This window comes from Tasmannia lanceolata, unplaced genomic scaffold (assembly GCF_043159265.1).
Source record: "Tasmannia lanceolata isolate RefF3 unplaced genomic scaffold, GAP_Taslan_0.1 ptg000016l, whole genome shotgun sequence".
Lineage (NCBI taxonomy): Eukaryota > Viridiplantae > Streptophyta > Magnoliopsida > Canellales > Winteraceae > Tasmannia > Tasmannia lanceolata.
In genome coordinates this window covers 11,549,959-11,573,388 of record NW_027518693.1, presented here as the reverse complement: position 1 = coordinate 11,573,388, position 23,430 = coordinate 11,549,959, and the positions used below count along the sequence as shown (strand labels likewise).

The window sequence follows — 23,430 nt, the reverse complement described above, 5'->3', positions numbered from 1 at the left end:
GTTTTTTATAATAAATTTAGTTGCTCAAAAAATCAATAGAAGTATGGCTGTGATGCATTCATATGAAGGCCCATAATTCCCAGTAGTTGAAAGATTTTCATGCACAATGTGTTGAGGATTTGTTAGCCTGAGCTAAAAAAATCTATTAAGCTAAAAAAGTGCCTAATTTGAGTCACTAGTTTGGCTTAATGCCCCTAATTTGTTCTATGGGTAAGCTTGGACCCCATCCCTGTAATCAAAGCTCTGAGAAGTGGGTGACAATCATTCATGATTTGGTTTGTAAGGTGAGAGAGAGAGCTCGGCTTTGGTCTCTGTTGATTTGCAAAATGAGAGCTGATTTTTCTTTTTTCTCTTCTTTTCCACTAAAACCAGCCATTTACATACATACAACCAATCTTATTTCTCATTTTAACTCAAACCTATCAATAAAATGTTTGAGTTGTTCTGTCCCTACTACTTCTCAATGATACACCAGATTTGACATCGCAAGGGTTAACCCACCCCAAAAATTCCCAGTCAGTCTCACTATTACGACTACTACTACTACCAAGGTCTGTTAACTTTCTACGCTGTTTAAGTGTGTCTGAATACAAAAGAGCAGGGCTTTCTTTGCCCTGCAAAACTTCTCCTCTGCTCTGTTGAGGCCTAAATCCATCCGCCTCAACTCCACGTTCATAATTTATTCCATTCTCACTGAAATCCCAAGTTGAATACCCATGCTCTGGAGAATTGGAGACATGCCCATTTGAAATTGACAGAGGAGAAGGCCTACTAGAGAAGGTGGAACAAGAAGAAACGTCCGAGTAATCATCTGTAACTCGGCTATTCCAACTGAAACGCCCTGAGTCACCAAATATGTAACCAGTGTACTCGTCCGTGCTTGTGGAATCCCTGGTGCTCTCAGTACTGCACGACCCTTCGTCTGAGCAACTGAAAAGGGAAGAATTGTCACTGTATGACTCCACTTTCGGAATCCTATGGATTCTGTGGAATCTTCCATCCAAAGGATCGTAAGATTCAGTGATGGCGGGAGAATCCAGAGTCGTAAAATACGGGTAGTCTTCTGTCCTCCGAGGTGTCGCCGAAGGAGTAGAATGAGAAACTGAAGAGGTGGATTTTTCTTTTGGAATACTCCTTTCACTGCGACTTGAAGGAATAGCTTCTGTGCATTTGGTTCTCTTACTCATGGCGTTTCGAATCAAACTTGGGGCACGTGGTGAACACCTATAGAGTAAGAACTAATTTGTTTATACGCAGAAATTACAATGGAATGGCAAATGAATGATGAGTGAGATTATGTGCTCAATTACCTTGCATAAAGGAGCATGTATGCCCCTTTTGATAGGACCCTGTCAAGCTCCACAGGCTTTACCTACACAAGCCATACCAGTATCACCATCAAAGCCTTATATGCACCCATTCTGGGTTTTTTATAATGATCACGAGAACCGGGTAACCAGAATTGTATAAAGCCATTTGTTTTAGTGATTATCCAATGGCAAAGGTAAAAAGGAGAACACAATTTTGGAATCGTATAAGAAAAAAAAAGGATGATTCCATTCGAAGTAGATAGGGAAGATACCTTGCTGTCATTGGTCTTGTACCACTTTCCCTGGAAATTCTTTACATAGCATACATAATGGCCAGAAAATGCAGCATTCATGATATCCAAATGAACAACCACGGCATAAAGGCTGTATACAGGGGATTTGTCACTTGTACAACTCATATATGGATGCAAATTGAGGATCTCAGGGAACCGAACTGATTTGTTGAGTTTGCCAAATTTACCAGACTGTAAACATGCATAATGAAAGCATTCAAAAACAATTACGTATAATAGAGCAATACAGCAACCTCAGCTTTTGAAGAACTTACCTGAAAGCGCTTTAAAGCAATTGTAAGAACATTAGGAGCTTCCAATACTGTCAATTTCTTTTTGGCTTTCTCATAGGACTTGCATCTGACAATGAAAAAAACATGCAGAAAAGTTTGTAAGAAAGAGAAGGCACATCTCTAAAACAACTAAGAAATAACTGGTCAATCATGAAACAAGGAAAGGAGGCAAAACGAAAGTACAGCGGTATGAGTTCTTTCTAAAACCCAACAAATTTCACAACTCAACTCAACTTTGTATTTCTTAACAAATTTCACAACTTTCAGAAAGAACATAAGTGTATAGTCAAAAATCAAAAGGGTATGGAGAAGTTCATTCATGGTAGCTATACCCATCCCATGATCAGATGAGAGAAATACACCAGGAAGGTCCCCAATATTCATTTCTTTGATATGATTGTACTAATCATTTTCTAAAGCCAAATGCCTAGTTCATTACCAATTCAATCAAGTTCCTATGTTCATTAGATTCTAGAAAGAATAAAAGCCTCCAGGAAACATGATAATTTTAGGCTATTAATAAACAATAATTAGTACATTGAAAAGAAACTAGAAAGCAAATAATATCCAATGTCGTAACAAAGTATGCAAATCGGTCAATATATACTGCTTTATTCCTCACGATGTCTTTATTAAGATTTTAAAATTTGAATATAATTTCGCAGGGATTTCAAAAGAGATCAAAAGGTGACATTCTAGATCACATTCTCGGTCTAGGTTAGTTATTGTCTAACTAGCAATTGACTGAGATATGTATGCTAATAACAATTTATGCAGTATTGTGATGACCAAAAGATAGATGCCTAAGTAGGGCTGCCACTTTCAACCTGGTCATAGAATCACACTAAAAGAATGCAATACTAAGCTTTAGACCAACATAGGTAAATAACCTACCTGCCACATTGGTACTTGTTGTCCCCATCCAAGATTTCAGTAGCTGTAAATTGTGCAAGTGCCTCTTCAAGAGTTCCAATGTCCCCATCTATCTCAACAGTAAGATCCATCATCCGTTCACGTCGCTCAGACTTGCCTAGGCACTTCATACATTTTATCTGCATTTATCAGACATCATGTTTTCTACCAATTACTTAGCCTCGTTGGAGAATACTACTGGAGATACCACAATAATCAAGGAATTACAACCAAGTATTGAAATTTCGGTTTCAGTTTCAACCTAAGCCTTCGATGGCAATTTTGGTTTCGGTGGAAATTTCGGTGAAAATCTTATAATTTCAGAAAAAAATTGGATTCGGTGGAAATTTTGGTGAAAATCTAGTAATTTCGGAAAAATTTCGGTTTCGGTTTTAAATTTCGGCCACAGTCGAAATCCAAAATTTCGGTATTTCAGCAGAAATTAAAAACCATGATTACAACCAAGAGTAAGATATGAAGTCAAATAATCCGCAAGGACCATGTAAAGTACCTTAGATCGAAGGTAACCGCCAAAAATCAGTTGAATAAGAGTTGTTTCTTCTGCTAGTGGGCCCACTGCATTTACACCGCCCTCCTTAAGACACACAGATTGCATCTTATCAATAGCATACCTGCCAAAATATTGTTCATTAATTGAATGTAGATACATAAATTGACATAATGAAGAACAGAACTAAATGGAAACAGCATAAACTCTATAAAATAAACCAGAAAGAGTTGAAAACAAGCGCACCTTAAAAATTCATGGGCATCTTCTTCTCTCCCATGACCAAGATTACATCCAATGCTTTGAATTTGTGAAAGTATACCGATGGGGGATAGGGGAGACTTCCCTTCCTTTGACTTCAAAACAAGACTCTCAAACTCACAAGTGAAACACCACTCTTTCTTTGGACCTGAGCATGAACAAAAAGTTTGTTATACAGAAGAAAAGTTGACGCCTATACAGTCAAGGAGAAAATTTTGATCCACTAGTGCAGAATAGCATAGAAATGAGATTAAGAGAACAGAAACATACATGTTTTGGTATGGAGTCCTTGAAGAAGATATGCAGCAAGAGGCCGAGTAAATGCCAGGCACTGGAGGACGGCATTGGCATAACAGCTGCAGATGTGCAAAGTAGACATTAAAACACCATAAAAATTCTTAAATATTGGATATGGTAAAGATAGTTCTTTTTTAAACAATAGTGTAAGATAATTCTGACACCTGTTATAAGGGAAAAATTTATGCTGATTCTATGACATCATCTTTTCTTGACAATGACAACACAGAAATTCAGCAAGAAGTTCAGCCACATTGTTTCTTCAGAAGCATAATGTCAAAATTATTGTACAAAAGATACCCACTCAACTCAAATAATGCTTAGGATTTGTGGATATGGACACGAGTGTCGCATGTCAACATAGACATTGAGTGTTGGACACGGCAAACTCCCAAAATTTAGAAACAGAGGCACGGCTAAAACAGAAAGCATATATATAATCATGATTTGTAGACATGGATTCATGTTTCAAGTTTCGACACGGATACAAAGTGTCTGACATGGCAACCCTCAAATCTAGAAATGGTGACACACCCATACCCGCACATATAAAATTAATGATTACTATCATAATTTGCAATAATCTAATGATTACTATCATAATTAAATATGGTATTCATTTGACAAACTAATAAATCCTGGATTGCTCAACTATAATCTAAAACAAATGTGAGATAATCAAATAGCACATTCATCAATTTAATCTAGTTCTCTCCGGTCTCAAATATGCAGTGAGAAAGGAAGACCAATAGGACACAATGAATATAATATTGGAATAAGTGTTTGTTTAGGGTTTTAGGTTTAGGGGAGGAGATATAACAATAAATATTAGTTAAAGAAGAGCTAAAAGAAGAGTTTATAATAAAAAGAAGAGTTAATATTCAAAGAGGTAAACACAATATTCAATAATAAAGAATGTCACCCTTGACACCGTACAAAAATGTGTCGACACGCCCACATTAAATCTGACACTTCTAGCAATACATTTAAAAGTGTCGAAAGGAGTGTCCACATATGTGGACACGAGTGTCGTGCCGGACACGTGTGTCAGCAATAAATTCAAAGTGTCGGCTCAATCATAGAATAATTCCCTCGTTGAAAATATAACATAGAAAGATTTGAACAATGGGTGGACAATGTGTAGCAAATAACAGCTTCTCTTCTTTAGAAGCATAGTTTCTGTATGAAATAGCAGTGGTTTTAATATTTGGGAAAAAATAATCAAGTCCTTTCAATTGATAAACGTAATAATAAACACATTTTAACAGTAGTTTTAATATTTGGGAAAAATAATCAAGTTCTTTTAACAGATAAATGTAAGAATAAACATATTCCATATATTAAAATTAGTTTTTAAAAATGGTATTTCAATTAAAATTTTGCCGGGACTCTCTGAATGCAAAGTTGTTCACAAGATAGTAAACCAATATCTTCTAAATGCCCTTCCTGAACCAGAGACAACAAAATCCTTCCTTATGTGAACAATTGATGACTACTGATTACATCCAGAGAGCACATCATCTACGCAAATTCCACTTTGCTGATTGTGTTGCGCATCAGTTTATGTTGTGTTATAATGAACAAAAATCTAAGTGGAAGATTTCACTAATGAACTTTCGGACTATGTCACAGATATCTCCGATATTTTAATATCGCGTTTTTATCGCAACATTTTGATAACACGACAAATTCCGTAATAATCCCGAGATTTAAAAAAATATAGCGATATTTTCATTTTTTATCATAAAATATCGTGATTATATCACGATATTATCCCGATTATATCATGATATTATCCCGATATTTTACGATATTCTTATTTTATATTTTTCTCTTAAATTTATATATTTATATATTTTTTAAATAATTTCATTTTTATCGTTTTTCCCGATATAAATCCAAAAAGTTAAAAGATTTAATATATCCTGAGATTTTCCATTGCCGAGAAATTCCCAAGAACGATATTTGTGATGTAGCTTCTCTAAATTAATGGTATTTTGAGCATTTTAATCATCAATGATTGGCTGACTTTAGATTACGTTATGTCTATTTTTTAGTCACAACAGACATTTTAGTTGCAAAATATTTACGCTCCCGAAAATTATAATTTTCTATAGAGATTAGAGCATATAAATGGACTAACAATGATCGTAATGCTTCGTAAAGAAGCCAGACAGAAATTGTCTTAAATCCAATAAGCAGCACCAGCCACCAGCCCATCTATGATGCTATATGTGGCACAATGGATATATGTTCTTTCAGGTATAAAAGTGTCAGATATTATAAGAAAATGCCTAGTTAATGATACAACGGTCAACACAATCATTCATCTGAGAAGTATTTGTAGTTTAAAAAATAATGTGTGTATTTCCATGAGCAGGAGCGACCGCACTATACCTGTTGCCACAGTTTGTAAGACCACATGGTCGCAGTTCCACCTTGTCATGGTAAAGTTTGATGAAAAGATCATACGGAAAGAGCATCTGACAAAGCAACAGGAAAATGAATGAAAACTCCTGAACACAAACTACTAGGTGTAGGACTTTCTTTACTCTCAAAATATAATAAAGGATGGCGATGGCCAAACCTTGTAATTGTATTTTCCAGCAATTTCATTTCCAGACTCTGATTCGTGGTGCTTTGAAATTTTTGATACTCTGAACTGCTGAACAACTTTGCGCATGGATGTTTTCAGGCCATTACTTCCATTTGACACAGAACTTACTGTCTCAGATGAACAAGTAGGCACTGTGTAAATACTATCAACCTTAGAAGATGTGATACTTGAAAAAGATCTCTCCCCTCTAGCCTTCGATTGTTGCTCGTCACAGCTCCTCTTGTTAAACAAAGAAGATGACCTTTCAGAGCCCAAAGTTGGAAGGTTCTTAAGTGTAGGCACATCTGCAACTAACTTCGCAGGCATGTCTGTGACTAACTTCGAAGGCATATCTGCAATTAAATTCTTCGATGAGCCTGCTCCCTGAGCAGGATTTCCATTCCGAGAGCTTGAGCGACGGGCATTATCAGATATGATGGTCTTGGAATTGGAACGTCGTGATATCACAGGAGGAACTGCCTGACTTGATATCACAGAATCAGAATGGGTGCTATTCTCACCTTGTCTTAAACTGGACTGATTTGAATCAATGTGACCAGAACCTTGGGCCCCACTTGAGTCACGAGTTGCATCCATACGTCCATCTGGGGCTGTAGAAGGTTCAGTAACTTTAAATTCATCAGAGCTGTTTAAGCTTGAGCAAGAACTACTACTTGATCCACATTCAGCTCTTTCAGTACCACAACCAGGTTCCTTCTGGTTTAACTTACTTGAAAAAGAAATTCTATTTACAGGAGATATTGGAGAGGTAAACTCGGAAGTTGAGGATTTAGCTGGCTTGGTCCCGTATGCATTAGATTTTGCTTCGAGGATATCACAGGCAGCACCAGTGGATACAGAGGGCTCTGATTTGGCGTTCTTGCTTGAAGCAGAGTGCTCACTGACAGAAATATTAACCAACGGTTCTGCACATTTAGTGTATGTAGGGCCTGTAGTCGATGGCGAGATAGAAGAAATGACAGTTTCAATGGTATCCATAAGAGGCTTAACTTTGAGATCATCCTTTCCACTTAAAATATTAGAAGACCCATTAGATTTGGATGATTTGGGACTCTCAGGGTACTCCTCAATTGGTTTGGCATGAGATCCACCTTTGTGCTCCAAACTGTTGTCTTTTAAGTCAGACTCTTCTGCTTGAGATCCTGAATTAAAATCTGAGTCACTTCCCGCGCCGTTAAATTGGACCGTGGTGCTTGCAGGGCGACATTCTTCCTTGTGCCCTTGTCTCCAATGAATAATTTGGCATTTACCAGAGCTGCAACAAAGTAGATTCAGAAGCTATATATAATACTAACAGACTGTAAGGAGATAGGTTTTGCCTGTGATATATCTGTAAGGGTGCAAAAAACTGTCATATGTTGTCTTTACAGAAACATGTTCTATACTCGGTCAAGTTATCCCATGAGAAAACTCATAAGCATGTAAAAATCTGTTTTTTTATAATCAATAATTGTAATAATAACACTCCAAAATTTAGTTTTAACGCATCAAGTAAAAATCAGTTTTCACTGGTGCTTCATGACACCATGTAATCAGCTCATCTTTGTCTTTTTTCTTCAGGAAAAAAGGAGAGGAAGAAAGCATCAAGACAAAACTATGGAACACCTTAGGCTTTTCATAAAGAAGAAAGAGGCTAAAGATCTACTAGATGACTGATCTTTCATAGACTTACATAATACCAGAAAAATCAGTTATTTAAGCACTCCAAACATTCTTCCCAAGTTACACAACCAGGTAATTTCAAAAAAAAAAAAAAAAAATTATATATATATTGTCGGAATGCCAACTACATCAACAAATACTACCAAAGAATTCCTCACTGCTCATTGACAGTGCAATCCTGCAAACAGACAAAAACCATAACAGAAAACTCATCGTTACCAATCATACAGTAAATTTCCATCGATAGGGAAAAGAAAGTCCCATCAATAGAAAAAAAAATGTCCTAACCAGAAAATCTTGCCCTTTATCAATTGAGGATTCATGATTATGATACCCAAATATGGAAATGGAAACAGGAATGAAGGTAAGCTCAGCGTTTCACAAAATGCAGGACACCAATACAGATATGGGCATTGCTTACCATGAGATATGACAAAAAACATATATATTTCTTGAAAAGCTTAACTGGACTTAAATAAGATTTGACAATATTTTGATCAAGATATTGGGTATCGGTCAGCATATTGGTCGGAGGCCAAAACAATACTATTGGCCATATTGGCAATGTGCTTGTGAATTGGGTGATACACACATACTCATGGTCACAAAAATTAAGTGATATGCAATACTGTGATCCTTGTTTCTTTTTTTTTTTTGCTTAATTTTATTTTTAAATATTTCTGACATTTACTTCAACTAAAAACTATCGTTTAATAATTTTAGAGCGATTCATCAGACTTGCACCATGTTGGCGAGCATATCGGCCACCTGTGTCAGCTTGTCTGTCAAGCTTTTTTTGTTACTACTTGAATTACAAGTGTACAAAATTATACTGGTTAGCTAAAAGTGGAGTTCATTTGGAGGCCCGAAAGCAATATGATTTTCTTCCTCCTTGATCCTTTGTTGTGTTTTCTCCTTTGTATTGTCTGTGTATTCTTCTTCTTGTATTTATTTTCTGACCATCTTGGTCCTATTATTGAATCTTTTGACCATTCAAAAAAAAACTTATACTAGTTAGATAAGTTATCAAATGAACAATAAAAATGGACAAAACGCTAACATAACCAAAGTCTGTTGTTTGGCATAGCATGGACCCTTCCGGCTCATATTGAGGACCTCCTTGAAGCTTGGTCCCTCGCACCATGGCCAAGGAGAGGTCGCATTCTATGGATCCTTATGTTACCGGCAGTCGATTGGTGCATTTATAAAGAGATAAATAACCGAGGCCATTGGAACATACAGATGCAATGATGGCAGAAGTTGACCCTTCTAGCAGGAATCCGAACGATAGAGGAAGCTGATTTGGACTAGGTCATTGTAGAAGCGGAATTTTATTGGTTGAGGCATGAAACTAATTATTGCTGGAGATGTGCAAATGTGATTGGTGAGATCCAAGGCAAAATCGAAGGTCACACAGTGGCCTTCCAGCATGTGTTGAGATTCACCAATAGCGAGGCCGACCGTTTGGGTCACTTGGGTACTTTTAGAGCTGCTTTGGAAAGTCGGCAGGTCAATCCCTATTAGAGTCCGGGTCGATTGTATTCTTTTGAATCGTTTTCTTTTCTTTCTTGCATATGTTTGTATCCGACCACCTTGACCCCAGCCTTGGGCCTTTTCTTTTGAATGCACTTATACCATTCAAAATAATAATAATAACACGGACAGAACTCAATAAGTACTAACAGGTCGTACAATTAAAAATAAAAATAAAAAGCAAAAGAAACAAGAATAAGCCTCCACAAATTGTATTTTCTCCTTACTGTTGTACTCATCTCTTGGCCACCTTGGTCTATTTCAAAAAAATAAGCGTACACACAGATCCATGTCAAAATTTCTACAATATCAAACATTAAAGAAAATTAATTATTGAAAAAGTTAAAAGCCATGAAATACAAAAAGGAGTAAAAATAGTTCATAAAAAATGGGCACATAGACTGATACATACGCGAATCATGCTCATAACATATAGATCTAACCCTACAGCAATTAAAAATTGCACATGTTAAATAAAATGGAAAACCAAAACTAATTAAAAAATAGTAAATAAAATGAAGAAAAAGCTAAAAGCATGCATAACTTGATAGATATATCCTAATACATGGATAAAACAATCAAACAATACATTACACATAAATTTATTATTAAAAGATGAAATACTACGGAAAAAAAAAAACAAAAAAAAGAGATAACAATAAAATAAGCATAACACCACCCAAATCTACTCAAATATTGTTGAAACATGCATATAAAAATATTTTTTTATGTATTACAACCTTCGTAGAGCGCACACTCTAGGAGGAGCAAGGGACTTCAAGGAAGTTAAAGTTGGCTTCAAGCTTACTGAAAAAAACCACCTGGTTCCGAGACCCAGACTCTCCTATCCTCTCCATTTCTCTTGTTGACAATCGAATCTAGTAGTTATGCAAAGATGGCCACCCTATCAAGCTCTCTGTTAAAAAATTCCTAAGGAACTAAACTCTCCAGTTGATACGGTGACCCTGCCTCCAAAAAACACCTTTGACCGTACAACCCGGATCCAATGCCACTCGGAAAAGATCTGGAAACTTAACTTTTAGAGGTGCATCTCCAAGTCCACACCACAAATTATGCCAGAATCTAATCGTATTGCCTTTACCTAATCTGAATTGAGTCCCTCTTTGGAATGGAAGTCATGACATAATGCCTCTCTAAACAGACACTCCTCTATACATGTACTCTTCCAATGAGGTCCAAACTCCAAAGTCTTCAAGGTATTTTTCCACTACCACCATTCTCCGGTGATGACCGCAATCTTCCCCAAACCTCCAAATCCATTTTCCACATGGCAAATTCTGTGGTGTATTGGCAACGACTTCAATGTTACAAGGTTTATTCGTGAAAGACCTGGGTGCTCCCAAATCTCTGCCAACATGTCTAACATTCTGAAGTAGAAATGCTTTGGTTGACCTCCGCTTTCCGGGGGCCCGATGTCCAAAGTGGATCTCTTTATTTCCATGTTCTATCTTGGTTGCGCTGCCAAGACCTATACCAAATCATTGCCCTGTTCTCCTTGACTCGGAGCTTGGGTCATTGGTCCAACTCCTTTTAAGTTTGACCTAGCTTGGTTACAAGAACCTAATTTTAAGGAAAAGGTTGTAGCGTTGTGGTGTCAAGAGAAGGGAAGTTGTCCAACAGATGTTCATCTTGGGCAAAAGCTCAGATTCGTTAAATCTAAGTAGAAATTGTGGGTGAAAGAGGATTTGGGATCAACGAAACATAGGAAAATGTGTCTTCTCAACTAAATCAGTGAGAAATATGGTAAAGATGAGTCATACGGAAAAGATGGGAGATTTGAAGAGATGATTGATCAGATTATGGACCAAGGGGAGGATCATTCAGTTCTCTTCAAGCTGGCGATCGGCTAACGGCGAGGCTGATCGTCTCACCCAGGAAGGAGTCGATAGACCATCTCCCGAGATTTTTGACATTTTACCTTCTTGATTTGTTCTTCCTGTTCTTTGTTTATCTTTCTATTCTTTCGTTGTGTTGGTTGTTCGTTCTTGTTGAAACTACATGGTGCAGAGAGAGAGAGAGAGAGAGAGAGAGAGAGAGAGAGAGAGAGTTAGTTAATGAGAGACAATGGAGGGGAGAACAAGTCGTATGGTTGAGAGTTGTGTTAAGCAATCTCTCCCATACGAACCACTATATATATATATATATATATATATATATATATATATATATATATATATATATAGAGAGAGAGAGAGAGAGAGAAAATGGTTCCTACATATATGTGTAGAGAGTTCTCTACACACTAGCATAAAATACAGTGGAGGCCCACATTGTTTGGGTGATCTAAGCCATCCATTTTAAAGGCCCTCACATAGATAGGGTGTCTACAAAAAATCAGATCCATAGGATCATCCCAACCCTACGATTTGTGGAGGTAAAATGGATGTCTTTAAACCTTCACAAATTAGTCCATTTTTTGCCTCCACAGTTCGAATGGTTAGGATGATCCTATGGATCTGATTTTTTGTGGACACCCTATCTATGTGAGGGCCTTAAAAATGAATGGTTTGGATCACCCAAATAATGTGGCCCCCACTGTTTTTTAAGCTAGTGTGTAGAGAACTTATCTACACATATGTGTAGGAACCGTTTTCTCATATATATATATATATATATATATATATATATATATATATATATATATATATATATATATCTTTGGACAAGTATACCCCTCTAAGGGTATATTACATTTAACACTCCCCTACATTCCAAGCTTGTTACAAGAATCTTACAATTTTGCACATCCTAATGGCCTGGTAAACATATCTGCAAGTTGATCTGCAGATCGAGTAAACACTGTACAAATCTCACCACTCTGAATCCGATGACGAACGAAGTGACAATCAACTTCAATATGCTTGGTTTGCTCATGGAATACTGGATTCATTGCAATATGGATTGTTGCTCTATTGTCACAATACAACTGTGCTAGAGATGTCGATGTGAACCCAATCTCTGATAAGAATGAGCGAAGCCATATGAGCTCCCCACTGGTATATGACATAGCTCTATACTCGGCCTCTGCACTTGACTTAGACACAACATCTTGCTTTTTACTTCTCCACGACACCAAATTACCTCCGACAAATGTGCAATACCCCGTTGTTGATCTTCTGTCAGCGAGAGATCCTGCCCAATCTGCATCACTAAAGCCTTCTACCTTTTCATGTCCACGTTTTCTGAAGCATAGACCTTTACCTGGTGTACCTTTCAAATATTTGATGATCTGGATGACAGCCGCCCAGTGGGAAGTACGTGGAGCACTCACAAAGCGACTAACCATACCAACTGCAAATGATCTGTCTGGACAGGTGACAGTCAAATAGATTCGTTTCCTAACCACTCTTCTATATCGACCAGGATCATCCAGCAACTCTCCTTGATCAGGAAGAAGTTTGACATTTGGATCCATAGGAATAGCAGCAGGTTTTACCCTCATTGAGCCAGTCTCCTCTAAGATGTCCAACACATATTTCCTTTGGGGACAAGGAGAGACCATGACGAGAGCGAGCAACCTCAATACCAAGGAAATATCTTAGTTGACCCAGATCTTTCGTAGAAAATTCTCCTTGGAGAAAAGACTTCAGATTATGTATGCCAGACTTGTCATCTCCTGTAATTACAATATCATCAACATATACAATGAGGTAGAAAATTCTCCTTGGAGAAAAGACTTCAGATTACGTATGCCAGACTTGTCATCTCCTATAATTACAATATCATCAACATATACAATGAGGAGAATATATCCAGAACCAGATTTGTGACTAAACACAAAATGATCAACAGCACATTGCTTCAACCCAAAACACAGAACCGTAGCACTAAATCGTCCAAACCAAGCCCTGGGTGATTGTTTGAGTCCATAAATTGCCTTCTGAAGACGGCATACTGATGAGCACATCTCCCCCTGAGCAACATACCCTGGAGGTTGCTCCATATACACTTCCTCAATCAGATCGCCGTGAAGAAAGGCATTCTTGACATCCAATTGATAGAGAGGCCAACCATGATTAACAGCCAACGAGATCAACACACGAACCGATGGAGTCTTAGCAACCGGCGAGAACGTCTCCTGATAATCAACATCAAATGTTTGAGTGTACCCCTTAGCAACAAGGCAGGCTTTGAGACGCTCAACAGACCTATCTGGAAGATACTTAATGGCAAACACCCAACGACAACCAACCGGTTGGGTACCATGTTAACTTACCAACTTCTCCAAAAGCTTAAGCTGTTGGAGAAAGGCGTTATTTATCTTTTATACTTTAACACTCCCTCGCACGCGTGGCCCACTTGGCAAACACGTGGCACATGTGGTCCCACTTTGGGCCGACCATCGCATGTGGATTTTTGCTATCCGGGAGGTTTGAACTCGAGACCTTTGGCTCTGATACCATGTTGAAACTACATGGTGCAGAGAGAGAGAGAGTTAATGAGAGATGATGGAGGGGAGAACAAGTCGTATGGTTGAGAGTTGCGTTAAGCAATCTCTCCCATACGAACCACTATATATATTATATATCTTTGGACAAGTATACCCCTCTAAGGGTATATTACATTTAACAGTTTTATATCTTTCTGTTTTTTCGCTATGTAGCCCCGGTCAGCTCGGTTGCGGGCATTGCCTTTCTTCTCAATATAATAGCACCATATCTAAAAACCATATGGTAAAGATGGGAGTAATCCTCTTCTTGTTGATGATACATGAGAAAGAAATAAAGTAAAAGAAGGATATAATCAGATGTTATTCTTAGAGGGGGTAGATCTAAATCAAATAGTGGTGGAGGGTGATTCTCTCAATGTCATTAGGTGGCTTTCCGGTTCTCATCCCTTTCCTTGGCGTTTTGCGGATTTTCTCAATGAGATTTTTTATATTTTGGGCTCCTCTTTATTCTCCTTTCGCCACATAAGGAGATCGGCCAATGGTGAGGTGGATAAGTTAGCTAAAAGCGGGTTCACTTGGGATCCCTTGAACAATTTGACTTTCTGCCTGCGTGATCCTATTTGATGTCTCTTTTTTGTACATTGTATCTTCTCTTCTATTTTAATTCTTTGGCCATCTTGGTCCCATTAATGAAATCTTTGACCATTCAAAAAAAATAAAAATCCTGACCTAGATGGCTTAGGAAGGGATAGATAGCTTAGGAAGGGAGACATGAATACAGCTTACTTTCACGATATTGCTTGTGTCAAGGGATGCGGAAATGGGATTTAGTCCTTGCTTGTTGTGGAGGTGCACTTGAGGATTAGGCCCCGATTTGAACTGAGAACATGTATTTTTTGAGTTTTTATATGCTTCGGAGGATCGGTCTCTTCCTATTCCGAAGAACATTGAGTTCAGTCACTTGGATAGTATTCCAGGAACAAGATTGAGAGTTTGTTCAGAGAAGATGTGCAAAAATTACTCTTCTCCTTGAAGGGTGATAGAGCTCTGGGCCAGATGGATTTTCCATGACGTTCTTTCAAGAGTTATAGGATATCATCGAACAGGTTTTAATGGCAGTTTTTGATGACTTCTTTATCGGAAAAGGATTAGACAAGGGGGTAGAGTCCATATTTATCGCTCACATTCTTAAAAAGGATGGGGCGAAAAGTGTATCTCACTTGCGGCTTACCATCCTGGTGGGAAGCATTTATAAAATTCTGGCTAAAGTTCTTGATGATAGATTGAGGGGGTGTAATGGGAAGGGTTATTACCAAAACTCAAAGCATGTTTATTCAGGGTAGATAAATTTTGGATGGACCTAATGAGAAGGAATATTACCAAAACTCAAAGAGTGTTTATCAAGGGAAGACAAATTTTGGCTGGAAGCCTTTTTTTGACAAATATTGGATGGAACCCTTCTTTCAATGAATGCATGGAATTTTAATATTGGAATAGATAGTGTGGAATTATAAGTAAGGTTGACATGGAAAAGGCTTACAATAGGAAAAATGGAGATATATTGATCTTTTAACGGAAAGAACGGGTTTTGGGGGATATATGGAGACTTTGGAAGAGAAATTGTGTTTTTTTTTTTTTGAGGGGGGGGGGGGGGGGGGGCGCTTGGTGCTAGATTTTGGTTAACGGATCTCCATGTGGTTTTTTTCAAAACGACTAGAAGCATGTGTCAAGATGATCCATTATCCTCTTTTCTCTTTACAATTATGGACGACGCTATGCGTAGGATGTTCGATAAGGCTCGCCACTATGGTTTGATTGAACGCACTAAGATTGGCCAATCAAAGTTGAAAATTACACATCTTCAGTATGTTGATGCCACCCTAATCTTGCCTAGAAGATTAAGAATTTGGAAGTGGTTTTGTGATGTTACGAGATTGTTTTGGTCGAAGCATCAATTTTGCTAAATAGATTGTGATGGGTGCTTGCTTGGAGGAAGGGGAGGTTGAGAAGTTTGCTAGGATGATTGGATGTTGAATTGGGGCTTCGGTGTGTGTGCGGGTGGTGTGCGTGGTTTTAAATTTTGGTTTCGGTATGCGTTTCGGCCCTCATCACCCCCGAAATTTCAAAATTTCGGCCGAAATCGGGGACACAATTAATAAACAATATTTCATTTAGGGCAGTGACAAATCGACTCCCCATTTGTCTCTCTCCTCTGGGTTAGAGAGAGAAAGACACATGGGGAGTCGATTTAAGATATTTGAGAGTCGATTTATCATTCCCCTTTATTTGATACCAAATTTCTGCCAAAATTTCGAGTAATTTCGGGGAAATGGCTATATAATTAAAAAAATTGAGATTTTTGGGTTGAATTTCTAGAAATTTCGGATGAAATCATAAAAGCATGAAATTTCGGCCGAAATTCATAAGCGTTTCGGGTATTGGCAGTTTCGGTATTGACCAAAATCTGAAATTTCGGTTGAAATTTAAAACATGGTGGTGTGTGTGTGTGTGTGTAAGAGAGAGAGAGAGAGAGGAGGGCGGGCTCCCCACTGGCCCAACGAAACACATGTGGGACCCAGTGATCAAGAGTCAACTCAACTCAACTCAACAAAGCCTTTGTCCCAAACTAGTTGGGGTCGGCTAAATGAATCCTTTAGAAAAATTTCATGAAGAAGGTGAAAGGAATCTACCCGGCTCTAGTTAGGTTCTTCTACGTGGATCATTTTCTTCCATTCTATCCTATCCAAGGTCATGTTCTCTGTTATGTTCCTAGCTATCAAGTCTTTCCTCACTGTTTCTACCCAAGCTGTTTTCGGCCTGCCCCTACCTCTTTTTACTCCATCAATTTGGCATGAGTCGCCTCTTCTCACCGAAGCATCCAAAGGCCTACGTTGGATATGTCCAAACCATCTTAAGCGGTGCTCTCTCATCTTCTACTTAATTGGTGCCGCCCCCACCTTTTTACGAATGTCTTCATTTTTAATTCTATCTAACCTTGTGTGGCCGCACATCCATCTAAGCATTCGCATCTCCTCTACACTCATCTTATGCACATGCTACTTCTTGTTGGCCCAACATTCTGAGCCGTACAGCATGGCTGGCCTTACAGCTGTCTTATAAAACTTTCCTTTCAACTTGGTAGGGATTTTACGGTCGCACATAACTCCTGGGGCAAGCTTCCATTTCAACCAACCTGCTCTTATTCTATGGTTAACATCCTCTTCAATCTCTCCTTCCTTATGTAGAATTGAACCAAGATAGTGAAAGATATCCCTCTTAGGTCTCCTGTCCAGTCATATTTACTACATCCTCGTCCCGCCTCCTTACATTACTAAAGTTGCACTCTATATACTCTGTCTTAGTCCTACTCAGTCTAGAACCTTTGGATTCCAAAGTAGTTCTCCATAACTCCAACTTAGCATTTACTCCTACTTTGGTTTCGTCGATTGATACTATGTCATCTGCAAATAACATACACCACCGCACCTCATCCTGGATACCCTCCGTAAGCTCATCCATAACTAGTGTAAAAAGATAAGGACTTAGAGTTGATCCTTGGTGCAGTCCTATTGTAATTGGAAACTCACTAGACATGCCATCCGTGGTTCTGACACTAGTTACTGCTCCATCATACATATCCTTAATCACATCAACATATTTAGTAGGCACTTTTTTCCTTTCAAGGACCCACCACATAATACTCCTGAAACCCTATCATACGCTTTCTCCAAATCAATGAAAACCATATGAAGGTCATTTTTATTTTCTCTAAATCTCTCCATTAACCGCCTAATCAAGAAGATAGCTTCCATAGACGGTGAATAAGAAAATTTTCAATTGGGAAAAAACATCTTCTATCCCTAGGCAGCAGAATTACTCTTCTGAAGGTTGTCATCTCCAACCTCCATCTTTATTTTATGTCCCTTTTTAGTTGCCCATGTAGTGTTATTGATAGAATTGAAATTTAGCAAAGAAACTTCCTTTGAAATGACAGAGAGGATTGCAGGAAAAATCACCTCATTAGTTGGGATTAGGTGCTCATGGTATTTGGAGATTGAGATTAATGAATAATGCTCTTCTTAGTAAGTGGGTCAGGAGGCTTGGTGTAGAGAGATCATCTGTGGTGTTTGATCATTAAGGAGAAGTATATACTAGTTTTAGGGGTAGGTATTCTTAGGATGATTATAGGTTCCAGGGCATCAAGACTTGACACGACATTATTTGTATGGTTGGCCCAGTCTAGGAAACTATTCAGTTCAAAGTGTTCCTCCGGTGGTGAAAGAGTGACTCTGACATGATATTTGGTTCGAGAATAATTCCATAGGCGACGACTTCCCTTCTTTTATTCATATTGAATCGGAAAAAGAAACCAATGTAGATTCATCCTTCAATAGTTAAGATGGGAGAATTGTTTGGAAGGTGCTGTTTCATAGGTCTTTTTTCGATTGGGGGATTGATTTGGTTGCCTACCTCATGGCTAAATTGGATTCCACTTTCATTAGGCACCAGGGGATAGATTGCCAACTGATCAAATAATTACCCTAGGTTACATCTATTGACTCCATCCATATTAAGGTCAAGATAACTATGAGATTGTGATTCCTATATATCCTATGAATGAGAAAATTGACTCAGATCAATCATTGATGAAACCAAACAAATTAACAGTAGCACCGATGAGATCTAAATGAGCAAGCATCCGACATGCTAGACTAAAACAAGAGACCAACTACACTAAGAAACTGTTGAATACAACAACAATAACCAAATGTATTTTTAAAAGAAAAAACAAAACAATAAACTGAGACGAAAAAGACACTAAGTTATGCATGATAATTGACACTATTGCAAGTGTCAACTCAAACACATCTCAGTTCACCATTTGATGATCGTGACATGGGGTAAAGGCTGGACGCAATACCAAAGGAGCCCAATTCCAAGCAAAAACACTCTGTAATGGCATTAAAAAAAATCCATAAAGACAGGGGATGTAAGTCATTAGAGAGTAACATGCCATCTGAATCGTCAAACAATATCCATTCCAGAATCAAATTTATAGTGTTAATGTGGAGTTGTTCTTCATTGATAAGTATGAGCAAACAATACTGAAAATATATCTTATAGACATGAACCCGATAATCACTATTACACAAAACCAGTTGTCCACCATCATAATGCAAAAAAAGGAAAGAAATGCAAGAGTCTGATACTGAACAAACAAAGACAAAAAAGAACCGTATATTTGAGTAGTTTATGACACTCACCAGGAATGGGCTAAAGAAAGATTCAATTAAACACACATGTAGCCTAACTGATACTAATTAAGACTCAAATTATTGAGAAACAATGTGTCCACAATTTAATACTTCCCAATCCCATACAGAATCAATTTCTGAATAGAGAAGATGCCACGTTCAAGTTCTCATTAACAATCCCAGTGCCACCATGTAAGACAGAATATCACAGTACCGGTTGTAAATCAACCCTAGCTCGTCAACTACCTATTTTACCTCACAATTTACAAAAATTCTCAAAACCTGCATCCGTTCTATAAGAGAAAGATTCAAATTAATGATTGAAATTGTTCGTTTTCCCCGATTTTCCTCCCAATCCCATACAGAATCAATCTCTGAATCAAGAAGGTGCCACGTTCAATTTCTCATTGTCAATCACAGTGCCACCACGTAAGACAGACTATCACAGTACCGGTCGTAAATCAACCCTAGCTCTTCAAATACCTATTTTACCTCATAATTTACAAAAATTCAGAAACCTACATCTCTTGTATGAGAGAAAGCTTCAAATTAATGAGTGGAATAGTTTGTTTTCCCCGATTTTCCTCCCATGTAGTTGGATTACTGAATTGAAGCATCAAATCGAGCAAACAGAGAATATTGAGTACTAATGAAGACTCAAATTATTGAGAAACAATGTGTCCAAAATTTAATACTTCCCAATCCCATACAGAATCAATCTCTGAATCGAAAAGGTGTCAACATTCAAGTTCTCATTGTCAATCCCAGTGCCACAACACAAGACAGAATATCGCAGTACCGGTCGCAAATCAACCATAGCTCCTCAAATACCTATTTTACCTCATAATTTACAAAAATTCAGAAACTTATATCTCTTCTATGAGAGAAAGCTTCAAATTAATGACTGGAATTGTTTGTTTTCACCAATTTTCTCCCGGTAGCTGGATCGCCGAATTGAGTAAGAGAAAATTGAAAAGTAATGAAGACTCAAATTATTGAGAAATAACGTTCCCACAATTTAATACCTCCCAATCCCATACATAATCAACGATCTCTGAATCGACAAGGTGCCAACGTTCAAGTTCTCATTGTCAATCCCAATGCCACCATGTAAGACAGACTATCACAACACCGGTAGTAAATCAACCCTAGCTCTTCAAATACATATTTTGCCTCAAAATTTACAAAAAAATCAGGAACCTACATCTCTTCTATGAGAGTAAACTTCAAATTAATGAGTGACATTGTTCGTTTCCCACAATTTTCCTCTCAATCACATACAGAATCAATCTCCGAATCGAGAAAGGTGTAACCTTCAAGTTCTCATTGCGAATCCTAGTACAAGAACGTAAGACAGACCCTCACAGTACCGAACATAAATCAACCCTAGCTCTTCAAATACCTATTTTACCTCACAATTTACAAAATCCAGAAACCAACATCTCTTCTATGAGTGAAAGCTTCAAATTGATGAGTGGAATTCCCCGATTTTCCTCCCATGTAGTTGGATTACCGAATTGAAGCACCAAATTGAGTAAACAGAGAAAATTGAATACTAATGAAGACTCAAATTATTGAGAAACAATGTGTCCACAATTTACTACTTCCCAATCCCATACAGAATCAATCTCTGAATCGAAAAGGTGTCAATATTCAAGTTCTCAATGTCAATCCCAGTGCCACAATGCAAGACAGACTATCGCAGCACCGGTGGCAAATCAACCACAGCTCTTAAAATACCGATTTTAACTCACAATTTACAAAAAATAAGAAACCGACATCTCTTCTATTAGAGAAAGCTTCAAATTAACGAGTACAATTGTTCATTTTACCGGATTTTCCTCCCAAGCAGTTGGATTACCAAATTGATGCGCCAAATTCAATAAACAGAGCAAAGTGAACGAAATCCGAGAACCCTAGAACCGAGAAAAAAAATAACAAGGAACCAAAAGAAAAGTTTTTATTGAGAAACAATGTGTCCACAATTTAATACTTCCCAATCCCATACAGAATCAATCTCTGAATCAAGTAGGTGTCAACGTACAAGTTCCCATTGTAAATCTCAGTGCCACAACGTAAGACAGACTATTACAGTCGATCGTAAATAAACCCTAGCTCTTCAAATACCTATTTTACCTCGCAATTTACAAAAATTCTCAAAAACTACATCTCTTCTATGAGAGAAAACTTCAAATTAACGAGAGGAATTGTTCATTGTCCCCTACAGAATCAATCTCTGAATCAAGAAGGCATCAACGTTCAAGTTCTCATTGTCAATCCTAGTGTCATCACGGCAGTTCAAGTTCTCATTGTCAATCCTAGTGTCATCACGTCAGTACCCGTCGTAAATCAACCCTAGGTCTTCAAATACCTATTTTACCTCACAATTTACAAAAATTCTCAAAACCTACATCGCTTCTATGACAGAAAGCTTCAAATTAATGCGTAGAATTGTCCGTTTTCCCCCATTTTCCTCCCAATCAGTTGAATTACCAAATTGAAGCGCAAAATAGAGTAAACAGAGCAAATTGAACAAACCTAAATATCTTCTATCAGAGAAAGCATCAAATTAACGAGTATAACTGTTCGTTTTCCTCAATTTTCCTCCTAAATAGTAGGATTACCAAATTGAAGTCCAAAATTGAGCAAATTAAACGAAATTCAAGAACCCTAGAACCGAAAGGGAAAAAAATAACAAGCAACAAAAACAAAAGATTATCTTTTGTAAAATTTCAATTCGTGAGAATTCTTAGATTCACTGACCAGTATCGGACCGATTTGCATTGAGCACAACGCGTAGTGGTAGGGCAGTAACAGACCGCGCAGTGCTGCCGATTGGAAATCACGGTGCCGCTGTACTCGAAGGCCGCCTCGAGCTCGACCCTTGCCGCCTCCTCGGAGGCGAGAACAACCAGTCGCCGGATCTCCTCCTTCCGAGCGGCGGAGATCCTCCATTTCCGGCGAATAAAGAAGGCGAATAAAGGAAGGATGAGGAGGAAGAAGAAGAAGAAAAGGACCGGGTTTGAAAACCCTGGATCCCTATCTAAGGGCATTTATCCTCTTTCCCAAATACATCCAGAACTGTACGGCCTAGGGTTTAGACTGGTTTGATTATACATAGAGTTTGGAGATTTTAGGGTTTGATGATCAGGTGGCCGGAGGAGATTTCGAAGGGTATGAAATCCATGGATGATATGGCCATGATGATGATGATGATGATGTGGTGATGATGGGGATGGGGATGGAGAGAAGGAAGGGAGGAGGTCGATTGTGAGACAAAGGGAAAGAGTTTTTCAGGATATGAGATTTTTATTCGGAGTTTTGTTTCCTTTTTGGTCTTTTGTGTAGGAAATGTTAGAAAGCGGGGAAAGGAATTTTGAGGTTTCGAGAAGCGTGAATTCCTGGCTATCTAAATATTCGAGTGGGCTCCACCTTTTCTTTTTTTTCCCCCAAGCAAAGGTAATTTCCGGTCTGGGATAGGATAATCGTGACCGTTCATCTAATTGAACGATAGATCCAAAAGTGGAGGATTCAGGTGAAGGGTCGAGATCATGCTAACATCATGCAGGTGGGCCCGAATCGTACTAAAATTTTCCTACAGTGGGAAGTGTGAGAAGGTTGGTGATTTCTGATATGGGATATGATGATCTTTACCGTCCATCTAATTGAACGATATTTGAAAGATCTTAACCATTAGATCAACAAGTCAAGGGCTCTGATGAAGGTTCAAGATCATGCTAACATCATGCGGGCAGGCCCTTGATATATATATATTTTTTTTATGACGTAGGATGTCCCCACCCCCTTCGGGAGTGGGAGTAGGACTAGTCCCTACGGATACACGCAACGACCCACTCACCAAGTGTATCAGGCCCTTGATATATGATCCAACAACAACCTCTTAAAATCTTACCTGCCATGGGATCAAATATCAAGGGCAGTTCCATAATTATGAACAGCTATGTGTGCAAACACCATATAAAAACTTATATATAACTGATATCCGCACTAATATATTTTGATAATGACACTATTTTGTTTCACTTTTCAAACTGAATATTGATAAACATCCAAGGAA

General features: G+C 38.1%; 1 protein-coding gene across 1 annotated transcript; it reads right to left on the bottom strand.

Moving 5' to 3' along the window:
- Nucleotides 1-337: 337 nt before the first annotated feature.
- UBP16 (ubiquitin-specific protease 16) lies at nt 338-22,726 on the bottom strand. The gene is made up of 11 exons (XM_077356823.1): nt 22,116-22,726; nt 6,462-7,746; nt 6,272-6,357; nt 3,848-3,933; nt 3,563-3,725; nt 3,320-3,440; nt 2,791-2,948; nt 1,879-1,963; nt 1,583-1,795; nt 1,311-1,372; nt 338-1,224 (listed from the first exon to the last, which is right to left on the bottom strand). The coding sequence occupies exons 1-11, from the start codon at nt 22,403-22,405 to the stop codon at nt 423-425; spliced, it is 3,351 nt and encodes a 1,116-aa protein (XP_077212938.1). The 5' UTR covers nt 22,406-22,726; the 3' UTR covers nt 338-422.
- Nucleotides 22,727-23,430: the final 704 nt, after the last annotated feature.

Coding starts and splice junctions, on each gene's coding strand:
- UBP16 (XM_077356823.1), bottom strand. CDS start 22,405: ATGCCCTTAGATAGGGATCCAGGGTTTTCAAACCCGGTCCTTTTCTTC. Junction 6,358..6,461: donor CTGGAAAATACAATTACAAG/GTTTGGCCATCG, acceptor TTGCTTTGTCAG/ATGCTCTTTCCGTATGATCT. Junction 3,726..3,847: donor AGGACTCCATACCAAAACAT/GTATGTTTCTGT, acceptor GTTCATGCTCAG/GTCCAAAGAAAGAGTGGTGT.